Source organism: Alligator mississippiensis, chromosome 15, assembly GCF_030867095.1.
Source record: "Alligator mississippiensis isolate rAllMis1 chromosome 15, rAllMis1, whole genome shotgun sequence".
Lineage (NCBI taxonomy): Eukaryota > Metazoa > Chordata > Crocodylia > Alligatoridae > Alligator > Alligator mississippiensis.
The window spans coordinates 12232762-12244311 of NC_081838.1; the positions used below are offsets into that span (position 1 = coordinate 12232762).

General features: G+C 55.9%; 1 protein-coding gene across 1 annotated transcript; it reads right to left on the bottom strand.

Moving 5' to 3' along the window:
• Positions 1–7524: 7524 nt before the first annotated feature.
• On the bottom strand, positions 7525–10998 carry LOC102571141 (membrane-spanning 4-domains subfamily A member 4A). Its single transcript, XM_014597815.2, has 7 exons — positions 10891–10998; positions 10398–10557; positions 9921–10037; positions 9268–9324; positions 8376–8531; positions 8057–8176; positions 7525–7740 (listed from the first exon to the last, which is right to left on the bottom strand). The coding sequence occupies exons 2-7, from the start codon at positions 10515–10517 to the stop codon at positions 7669–7671; spliced, it is 642 nt and encodes a 213-aa protein (XP_014453301.1). The 5' UTR covers positions 10518–10557; positions 10891–10998; the 3' UTR covers positions 7525–7668.
• Between the last annotated feature and the right edge of the window lie 552 nt (positions 10999–11550).

Here is an 11550-nt window from a genome sequence, read left to right on the forward strand (position 1 = left end):
GGGACCGTCTCTAAATTCTCATCCTTCCCTTACAGATCATTGCAGTCCCTCTGAGTTGATCATTTTGTAACTCTGTTTGCTCCACTTGGCCCTGCCCTCCCTTCCCCTCCCCTCCTTTCCCCTCCATCCATTCCCTCCAGTCTTTTATATTAAAAAAAACCCAAAGACTATCCTCCGCCTTGGCAGGGCCACATACAGTATTACCCGCTCCTCATTACAAGGGGATCGTGGGATGTGTCCACTCTTTTTTTCATTTGGGAATCACTTGTTGATGGCTCAAAATTACTCGTCTTCATTTATTGTTCAGAACAACTTCGTACCTCCTGCCTGTCTGTGGAGCTGTGCTGGCTTGTTGTCACTGCACACATGGGCCACGTGGTGTTTTCTCTAGGTTCTTCCCTGCATGCAAGTGCCTGTTATGAGCAAGACGCGGGCCCAGATACCTGTGAGCACAGGGCTGAAGTTCTCTTTTGGGGAGCATTTTCTCATGACTGGTCCAAGTCTCCCGCTTCTAGGATGCAGTATCTCTGTAGTGGATGCATGCTAGGGAGGGACACAGCTGGATTTGACTGTATTTAAACTCATAATGATGCCTGTTTGCAGAGGTGGCTTTGTGGAGGGACCCTCCTGGCAAGTGCTAGATTTAGTTTTGACCAAGGGAGAAAACCTGGTGAGTGATCTGATGGTAGAGAATAACCTAGGGGACAGTGACTATGACACTGTCACTTTCACTGTCCATCGTAGGGCTGAGAGATCTGTCACCAAGGTAGAAATTCTTGACTTTAAAAAAGCTGGCTTCAAAAAGCTAAGGACTTTAGTAAATAATGCCCTACAGGATCATGGACCACAGGGAAAGAGTGTGGATGAAGAGTGGCCGTTCCTCAAGGACATTATCCTCAGTGCACAAAAGTTGTCCATACCTGTATGCAAAAAAGGTGGCACAGGGACCAGGAGGTCGCCTTGGCTCAATAGGGAAGTCACAGATATTCTGAAAAAGAAAAGGGAGGCTTAACAATGATGGAAGCTAAGAATAGGCCCCAAGGAGAAGATTGCATAAGATTGGCCCATAACTGTAGGGGGCAGATTAGAAAAGCAAAAGCGGTGACCGAATTCAGGTTAGCAACTGAAATCAAGGACAATAAGAAGTCCTTCTATAGGTATATAGGTAACAGGAGAAAAACAAGTGGAAATGTGGGACCACTGCTCAAAGTATCTGGACGTCTGATCACCGACACCAAGAAGAAGACTGAACTCCTGGACAAGTACTTCACATCTGTATTCCATCAGTCTAAGAGTGATAGCCTGCCAAATGCAAATATGACATAGAATAGTCACAGTAGAGAAGATCGCCTACCAACAGTCAATGTCCGGTGGGGAAAGAACAGCTAGAGTGGCTGGATATCTAAGTCACCAGGACTGGTTGAACTCCATCTGAGAGTGCTGAACAAACTAGCCAAGGTAATTGCAGGACCGCTGGCAAACCTCTTTGAGAATTCGTAGCACTCAGGAGAGGTCCCAGAAGACTGGAAGAGGGCCAATGTTGTGCCCATCTTCAAGAAGTGGAGGAGAGAGGACCCAAGGAATGACAAGCCAATCAGCCTGACCTCAATCCCAGGAAAAATCCTTGAAAAATTTCTCAAGGAGTCTATATGCAATAAGGTAGTAGAAGGCAAAATTCTGAATGACATCCAGCAGTTTTGTCATGGGTAGGTCATGTCTGACTAACCTCATCTCCTTCTACAACCAGGTTACTCACCACCTGGATAAGGGAGATGAGGCCGACATCATTTACTTGGACTTTAAGAAGGCCTTTGACTTGATGTCCCATGAGGCTCTCAAGATAAAACTAGGGAACTATAGGCTCAACAATTCAATGGTCAGATGGGTGGGAAATTGGCTGCAGAGTCAGACCCAGAGAGTACTAATAGATGGATCTGTGTCAACCTGGTAGAAGGTAGCCAGTGGGGTCCCCCAGGGTTCAAGTACTTGGACCAGTGATTTTCAACAGCTTCATCAATGATCCAGATGTGGGGGTGAAAAGCACACTGGCAAAGTTCACCATGGGGAAGTGCGGCCACGCATCAGGGTAGGCTGGCAATCCAGGCAGACCTAGACAGATTAGTTAGGGGCAAGATTAGTTTGATGGGTGGACCAGAACCAGATGCTGTTCAACACTGAGAAGTGTCGGGGGAGGAAAAATCCACAACAAACCTAGAGGCTTGGTGGTGCTATGCTAGCTAGTACCACATCTGAAAGGGGCCTGGAGGTCATAATTGACCATAAACTGAATATGAGACACCAGTGTGATGCTCCAGTTAGCACAGCAAACAATACGCTAGCGTGCATCAACCAGTGCATCTCAAGCAAAACTAAGGAAGTTATTCTCCTGCTCTACTCGGCATTGGGGAGGCTGCAGCTGGAGTACCGTGTCCAGTTCTGGGCACCAGAAGGATTCATAGATTATAGAGTCGGAAGGGACCCAATGGATTATTGTGTCCGACCCCCTGCCCCTGGCAGGAAAGAGGACCGAGGTCAGATGACCCCAGACAGGTGATTGTCAAGCCTCCTCTTGAAGACCTCCAAGTTAGGTGATAGGACCACCTCTCTTGGCAGCCCGTTCCAGACTCTGCCCACGATTATTGTAAAAAATGTCTTCCTAATGTCTAACCTAAATCTACTCTCCAGTAGTTTGCACCCATTATTCCTAGTTACTCCCTGGGGCGCGCTGGTAAACAGCGCATCCCCAATTCCCTGCTGTCCTCCCCTGATAAATTTATAGGTGGCTACAAAGTCACCCCTCAGACATCTTTTGTATAGGCTGAAGAGATCCAGATCTCTCAACCTCGTCTCATAGGATCTTTCATGGAGACCACTAATCATGTGGGTGGCCCTCCTCTGAACCCTCTCCAGATTCTCCACGTCCCTCTTGAAGTGCAGCGCCCAAAAGTGGACACAGTACTCCAACTGCAGCCTGACCAGTGCTGCTTAGAGGGGGAGCATCACCTCCCTCGATCTGTTGGTCATGCATCTGCTAATACACGACAAGGTGCGATTGGCTTTGTTGATGGCCTTGTTACACTGCCGGCTCATGTTCATCTTGGAGTCAGCTATGACTCCAAGGTCTCTATCAGCCTCTGAGCTGCTGAGAAGGACATCCCCCAACCTGTAGATGTGCTGGGGATTCCTCCTTCCTAGGTGGAGTACCTTACATTTATCTTTGTTTAACTGCATACTATTATGCTCATTGATGTAACCTGTCCATGTCGGCCTGTAACTGCTCCCTGCCCTCTGGTGAATTCACTTTGCCCCATAATTTGGTATCATCTGTGAACTTGGAGAGGGTGCTCACCACACCCTCGTCCAAATCGCTGATGAAGGTATTAAATAACACTGGCCCAAGGACCAAACCCTGTGGGACCCCACCGCCCACCTCCTTCCAGGCCGAGAATGACCCACCAACCACCACTCTCTGGGTGCAGTCCCTAAGCCAGTTGGCCACCCACCTGACTTTGTAAGTGTCCACTCCACAGCCCGTTAGCTTCCCTATGAGAATAGGATGTGAAACTGTGTCGAAGGCCTTCCTAAAGTCCAGGTAGATGACATCGGCCTCCGTTCCTGTGTCAAGGCAGTGTGTGACCTGGTCCACTCACCTGGACCTCCTCCACCCAGGATGTGGAGGAGATTGAGAGAGTCCAGAGAAGAGTCAGTCGTAGGGTTAGAGGCCTGAAGAGCAAGCCATATGAGGAAAGGCTGACAGATATGGGACTGTTCAGCCTAGAAAAGAGAAAATTTCAGGAGAATTTGGTGGCAGCTTACAGATATATCAGGGGTGAGTATCAGGGGCTAGGCGAACAACTATTCACCAAAGCGCCCTAGAAGAAGGTTTCAGACTGGATATAAGGAAAAACTTCTTCACAGTTTGTGTGTCCAGACTCTGGAATAGACTCCCAGCGGGGGTGGTGCAGGCATCTACCCTGGCAATATTCAACAGGAGACTGGACCCACACCTTGCTGGGGTTATTTGACCCCAGCAGTCTTTCCTACCCAGAGCAGGGGGGCCTGGACCCAGTGATCTCATGAGGTCCCTTCCAGCCCTAAACTTCTGTGAATCTGTGGTACTCTCAGGGCTCTGAGCGGCTGAAGGGACACTCAGACACTGCCTGTGCCCCATCTGCCACCTGCACCCAGGGCTGTCCTCCAGCACTACTGAATTCAGCTCCCAAGTAGGGCCATCTCTTCCCCTGGGGGACATGCTACTCTGGGGATCCCAGACAAAGAGCCCTCACCCTTATGGGATGACACTGAATGAGGCTGCTGCTCCTGGTGCTCCAGCCCATGCAGTAGTGGCTCTGTTCATTGCTTTGGAGAAGCCTCATCTCAGCTCCTCCCCCTTTGCTGACTTGGTTTCTATAATGGGATCAGGGCCCAGCAGAGTCCTTGGCACAAGGCCGACCAGCCTGGCAGCAGCCCCACCTCCTTTTGCCTCCCCCTTTCTCTCTCTTGCTCCCTTATAGAGTGCTCTGGGCAGCAGCTGTGGTCAGGGTGACTTTTGCTCAGGGCCTCTTGTGCTTTGGCACCCAGCAAGATAACTGTGTTGTATTATCCACAGACTAAACACTTAATTAGGCTGGAACAAAAATTCCCCCGATTCTCCCCTCCCTGAAATGCAGATGTGTCCTGTCCAGCAGCCTTTCCCCCTTCCTCACCCACACACAGAGCAGAGCAGAGAGCTCCCTGGCCCCCGAACGAGACTGACGTTGGCTCCTTATTCTCAGTTCCTTATTCCTGTTCCTGGTTCCTTTTTCAAAGCTAATGGGCATGAGCCGGAAGTTGGTTCGTTGTTCCCAGTTCCTTATTCCTGGTTCCTTTTTCAAAGGTAATCTATACCCAGAGATGACCAGAGCAAGCTGAAGAGCCCGGGGTGGTCACCCTGATTCGCACCCCGTAGGGATGGCCCTGTCTATACCCAATAAAAGCTTTCTTTTATGTAAAATGTTTCTTGTTCCCAGCCAAATCAGTCAAATCAATTCCAAATCCATGGGTCATTCAAGAACCATATGTGGCCCTACAACCAGCAAACATCCTCTACCTCACCTGGGGCTTCAGATGTTTCCAAATCATTTGGCAGGTATCCTATGTGCAGGCCCAAACCCAGAGGTTTGGGGTTCAGATGCCCCCTAGTTTCACTTGCCCTCAGCCATACGGCCACAGGAATAAGTTTGTTTGTTTGAATTTTCCATGTCCCAAGCCAAATCAGCCAAATCAAGCCCAAATGCATGAGTCAGTCCAGAACCATAACAGCCCTACAACTGGCCAACATCCTCTACCCCCACCTGGGGCTTCAGATGTTTCCAAATCCTTTGGCAGGCATCCTACGTGCAGGCCCCAGCCCGGAGGCTTGAGGTTCGGATCCCCCCGAGTTTCACTTGCCCTCAGCCATATGGCTGCAGGAGCAAGCTAGGAAGAAGTCTCCCATTTCCATAAAATGGGCATAAAGCCAAGGTCTTCCCACTCCAGCAGCTAAGTGGGAGATTAACTATACATTACCTTCGCGGATACTACCCCTGTGCCAGGAGAGCAGCTATCCCCAGGTGCAACTAGCAAAACTGCCTCAGTGGTCAAGGTGTTTCCCCTGTCTGGTAAGCATAGGAACTACACTTGATCTGAGCCTGCAAGAGGCCGAGAGCAAGCTTCTTATTAATGAATTACATGCCCCAGCCCTGCGGGTGCCCCTCACTACCAACTGGCTCCCCACAGCAATGCCCACCCTGTGCCCACAGCAACCACACCCCCAGAACTGCCAGACATGCAGGCAAGGAAGCGGAGGAGGGATCACATCCAGTCCCACTCCTGGTCCCCAGCCGCCTCCCCTAGCGGCAGCCACCTCCCCCCGCCTGCTCCCCACAGCGATGCCCACTCCATGCCTGCAGCAATATGTGGGGCAGAAGTGCAGAGCAGCGATCACAGCACATCCCGCTCCCGGCTCCACCACGTACTCCCAACAGCTGGACCCAGAGCTGCTGCAGTGGGTGTGGGGGCTGCCCGGCTGAAGCCAGAGCAAATCCTGAGGGCTGCCTGGCTGCAGGGGGTGCTCCAGGATGATGCCTCTCAGGTGCGAGGGAACCCTGAGACCACCCCAAAACCAGCAACACTGGAGACCCCCAAAACCCTCAGAGCTGGGTGTGGGGGCCCAACTCAGCCCCCCACAAAATGACGCCTCTCCCCCCTGTGCAGCAACACTGCAGCCCCAGCACAATGAGAAGCCTGCCAGTAAAGCCCCGTCCCAATCCAGGGAACAGAATCCAGGAGTCCTGGCTCCCAGCGTTGCTCTGTCCACTCACCCTCACAAAATGACTCAGACCTGGCCATCGTGACCGTCACTCTGTGGACTTGGACTGAGGCGACGTACAAGACTTGAGTTCCCCCTGCACTCGATGGCAGCTGAGACAGTGGAGGCAGGGAGCCCACACTCGTCCCCGCAGGTCTGAGCTACCACCCACCAACAGTCTGGAAATGCAAGTAGCCTGTGGCCCAGCATGTGGCTTTGCAGAGGGGCACACACTTTGGGTACCCACAGGGGCAGAAGGGAGCAGGATTGAGCCTGTACAATTTATTTATTAATGGTGATATCACAGCAGACAAGTGGGCACAAGATGCAATAGCAGCATGAGTGGCAGCATCCAAGTGCCTGTTTAAATGTTCCCCTCTTGCTCTGTGCCAGCTGCATACACGTGTATGATCTCTTTGACCTCCTCCGACCCCTGCCCCCATCACTGCTGCAGAACCAGCCTGGCAAGGGCTGTGGAGGGGTAGTGGGAAGGGCTGGTGGCCTTGCTCACTCCCTGGGATCTAAATGTACAGGGCCTGGCTGCAGGACTTTCTGTGGGGCTGTTCGGCACCAGGGCTGAGCAAGCATCAGCTGCTGTCTGCAGGATGGAAGGGTCTAACCCGCCCCTGCTCCTGTGAGCACTAGAGCCAGGGGGGCTGGGACAGGGGGGACAAGGTAAGAATTGGCTTGTCATTTGCAGTTGCCCAAGAGCCTCTGCTCCCATGCCAGCAGCAGTGGCCACTGCCCTGCAAGGGGCCTCCTCTGCCCAGGGTGGGGGATGTCCTCCTGCTCCTCCTCTTGCTTCTGCCCTGCCCCAGGCCTTTCACCTGCTCCCAGCCACCTGTCTTTGCCTCCCTGGTCAGGCAACATGTTCAGACCACCCCTGGGCTACAACGGGCTTGGAAGAGAAAGGTGGGGAGCAGAGGCCTGGGCAATGGGGTAAGGAGGGTTTAGGGACAAGCTGAAGGGCTACACAGGGAGCAGAGGAACAGCGGCTGCAGCACATTGCCCCAAGGGCATCTGCCACACCTAGAGCTGCACCTGCAGCAAGCATGCCTGATTTCAGCTCCAACTCACACCTGTGTCTGTGCCCTGCACTGTGTGTGCCTGGTCTCAGTTCCACCCTCCCCCTGCATGAGTTCTCTTGGGGCAGGGCTTGGGCGAAGGGCTCTGGATGGATGCTCGGGGGTCGGTAGCTGATCTGACCATGTTTATTGGGGCAGGCAGTGCTGTGGGCCGGGGGAGGTAGGAGGCCGATGCTGCTTTCAGGGGTGGGCCTTCTCCCACACTGCAGGCTCATGCTGCTGATGTGAATAGCTCCAGCAGCTGTGGCAAGTGGCTCACACTGTTCCCGGGGTTTGGGCACTGGTGGGGTTAGTAGATGGCTCTGTGTGCTGGTAAATCACCACGGCCTGGAGAGATGGATGGTCAAACAGACAGTCGGTCACCAGACTCCACTCCCTTCCCAGAACTGGGGGAGCAGCCAAGGGTCAGGGGTCCCAGCTCCAACCCTGCAGCCCCAAACTCCTCCCAGGTTGGGGCAGAGCCCAGGCATCCAGGCTGCCCACCTCTACCTTCCCCAGGTCACGCAGCCCTCAACCCTGTAGCAGAGCCCAGGCCGTACACAGCCCCTCCTGGGCCAGCATGTCATACCCTCAACAGAGCTGCCCCTGAGCCCCAGCGAGAGAGATGCCCCAGCCCCAGGACCTGTGGGGAGCCCAGCAGTACCATGTCGACGTAGCTGTCCCGGCAGATGGCTTTGCACCCGAAGGCCGCGCCGGTCAGGGCCAGGCAGAACTGCAGCAGTGTCAGTATAAAGAGGAGTATGATGACGCCCTCCAGGATACCCTGAGTGGGCAGCAACAGTCAGGAGTAGTGCCTGGGGCAGAGGGTACCAGCTACCCCCTGCACCTGCCCCCTATCGCCCCCCTTCTCTGCAGCAAGGCAGCCCCCAGGGCCCACCCCACCGCATGATGCCCCCGAGTGGCCCTCTGCATCACAGCGCCCCCTGGAGTGCCTACTCCTGGCAGTCATGGGACCGGCTCACCTGGACTTCAAGGGGGGCTGGCACACATTCCATCTGCTCTGGGTCCCAGGTGCAGTGGTGGACACCATGGAGGAAGGTGAAGCTTAAGAAGAACACCACAAGGCCCACGCCCAATAGTACGGCACTCACGGAGTTCAAGGCCAGCACCGCCTTCACCTGCAGGGGGGCAGTGGGGGTAGGCACGCAAGGCCCCTTGGCCCCCACCGCCCCTTGAGCCCCAAGGTCCACTCTGCAGGCTTTGGGCCCCGTGAACTTGACTTCCCTCAAATCTCCAAGCTTGGCCCCCAGGTCCTGCCCCCCCAGCCCCAACCCAAGACAGATCCCTGGCAGGACCCATCTGGCTCTGGGGAGGACCCTGTTGCTGCAGCCTTCCCCTGGTGCCATATGCTCTCAGCCAGGGCCTGCTGCTTCCCTGGTGGGTTTCTGAGGTTCCCAAATTCCCCCTGACTTTATGCTCTATTAGGGCTGGGGGTGGTGAAGCACTTGGGTGCTGAGGCTAATTCAGGGCTCAGGTTTCTGATTGCAGGGGGGTTTTTAACCTCTCCCAGAGGCGCTGAGTGCTGGCTGGGGCTGGGGCTGGGGACTGGGCTGAGCCAATGCTCCTGCAGGGACCAGCCCTGGAGGGTCCTGGCTAAAGGGTCTTGTCCCTCCGCTCAGGCTCAGATTGACATTGCATTGGGGGCAGGAAGGGAATATGCCGGGTTTAAACATCCTGGCACTGTATTTCCCAGTTTGGAATAAAGTTTCCCTCCAGTTCCAGTCCAGCTGGGGTTTTCCCTCACCCCAGTCCCTTTCTGCCTGACAATTCCCACCCCACACGCCCGAGTCCTTCCCCCCTGAGTGTCCGTGCCCAGCGAGGCCCAGCGGTGCTTTGAACTGCTGCAGCTCTTACCAGTGGGATCTTGGGTTTCCTGGAGGCCGCCACCGAGAGGGAGCCTGAGATCACACACTGCAGGGGAGAGAGGGCAGAGGGGAGATCAGGGGCCATGTGGAGCTGGAGGGGGTGGTCCTGCCTGGGGGCTCCTGGGGGGAAGTCACAGCCTGCAGGCCTGGGGGGTGGATGGGCTTGGGGTGTGTCCACAAGACAGGTGGGGTTACTACAGGGTTACTCAGACCTTACTACAGGGTTACTCAGGCCCTGCTGCAGGAATACTCACTTGTTACCCCCAGGTTACTCAGCCCTACCACAGGGGCATTCACACCCTAGTGCAGGGTTCTCATTTCCTACCATGCAGATGCTCAGTCCCTACTACGGGGTTACTCAGTCACTAGGACATTGTTACTCAGTGCCTTCAGCAGAGTTATTCAGTCATTCCTATGGGTCCACCCAGCTCCAACAATGGGGTTACTCCATTGTTACTTTGAGGTGACTCGGCCCCTCCTGCAGGGCACCAGGTTGCTCAGCCATTACTAAGGGGTAACTGTTCCTACCCGCCCCCGCTGTGGGTACCAGCCTGTGGAGGACATGGGGCCAGTTGCCTTGGGCATCTCGGGGATGCTTCTAAGATGTCCCATGCTGCCAGCTCCCCCCTGCCCCAGGCTCACCAGAACGCTGGTCCAGATGGTTGTTCCCACTTGAAGAGCAGGGTAGTGATAATCGACCAGTGCGATCATGATGATCCCAAACGCGGTCTGCTGAATGCCCACGAGGATCTGTGTGATCTGCCAGGACACCAGAGCAGGGGCATCACCACCACTGATGGCCCCAACCCTGGCCCAGCCCCAGCCCCAGCCCCAGCCCCAGCCCCCTCGGTCCTTGCTGCGCAGTTACTCAGCCCTGCTACGCAGTCCTGAGCCGGGGGCTCCGTCTGCCTCCACCCTGCCCTTTACCGTGGGGTCCTCTGCTCCCCCCAGTCCATCCGAACCCTGTCCATACCCCCCAGCTCCCACACTCCCAGTGTGGCCCCCACCTGCTTGCCTGAGCATCTGGGCCCAGGACCCCCTGACCAGACTGGTCTATCTGTCTCCTGCTCCTCCATGGAGATGCTGCCCAGGGCAGGGGGGCTAGGCAGACGTACTCACCCCCAGGGCCAGCGGCTCCCCCTGCTGGAACTTCTCCAGGGGCTTTGGCCTGGTCCCGGGGACCTGGGCGGGGGGCACGATCTGCGTCAGCAGGACAGTGCCAGGGGCCCCTTGCTCCATGGTTCAGCTGGCCTGGCTCCTGCTCAGCTCGTGGGAGCTGCTGTGGACAGGAGGAGAGGGGGAGAGTTAAGGGGCAAAAAGCCAGAAGCCAGACACCTGCAGTGAGGGGTCTGGTGGGCTGGGGAAGGCGAGCCCGGACACCTGGGCTCCATCCCAGCCTCAGGACAGGAGGGGGTGGGGACTGTGAGGGATGGTGGTGGTAGCCGGGACACTTGGGTCCTCTCCTGGGCTCTGGTAGGAGACTGGGGTCCATTGGGGTACAGAGGCTATCCCCTTCGTGGAGCTAAGGGGCCTGGCTCTGATGAGCTGGGGAAGGGCAGGGCCTGCCCCGGGCCACCCCACCCCCTGGCCCAGCCCCAGGGGCAACCCCTACCTGCCACTTCTAGCAGCAAACTCAGCTCTGCCTCTGCAGTGGGTGACGTTGAAGCCTGGCCCCTCTGCCTGGAGAGGAAGGAAGAGCGGGGCCCAGAGGGGAAGTGGGAACAGCTGGACAAGGGAGGCGCAGAAAGTAAATCTCTGCCCCGGGGTCGGGTTGTGCAACAGGGCAAAAGCCTGGGGCAGCTGCCAGGAGGGGCCTGCACAACTGGGTCACGCAGGGGGGCAAGGGCTGTCATGCTGCAGGGGGGGCATTAAGGGGAGCTGCATGGTGGGAGGGGGAGTGGGGATTAGGCAGGACCTCATGCCCCGATTGTAGCCTCCAGGCCTTGGTTCCCAGCCCGTGCTCAGCTCAGGGGTGGGGGTGGGGTTGAAGTGCAGGGAGCCTAGGGGGACCTGGGGCCAGGCCCAGGGATCGGGCCCTCTGGCTGGGCAGAACGTGCGGGGCACTGAGCAGACCATGTGCAGTGCGGGCACAGGGCTGAGGTCACAGTGCACCCACAGCCCTGCTGCACAGCGGGTGACGGGCATCTGGCAAATGCAGCACGTTGTTGGGTCCCAGGAAACATGGGGGGGGCACGGGAGGAGCCAGGAGCCCGGATATCTGGGGTCTGTCCCAGCTGCAGGCAAGGACAGCATCTGGGGGTTAAACAAGAGG

Bases quoted from the DNA above. Each gene is read 5' to 3' on its own strand.
- LOC102571141 (XM_014597815.2), bottom strand. From the start codon at position 10,517: ATGGAGCAAGGGGCCCCTGGCACTGTCCTGCTGACGCAGATCGTGCCC. The intron at 10,038-10,397 runs GTGAGTACGTCT...GTGTCCTGGCAG, and splicing joins GGGAGCCGCTGGCCCTGGGG to ATCACACAGATCCTCGTGGG. The intron at 8,532-9,267 runs GTAAGAGCTGCA...GCCCCCCTGCAG, and splicing joins GGAAACCCAAGATCCCACTG to GTGAAGGCGGTGCTGGCCTT.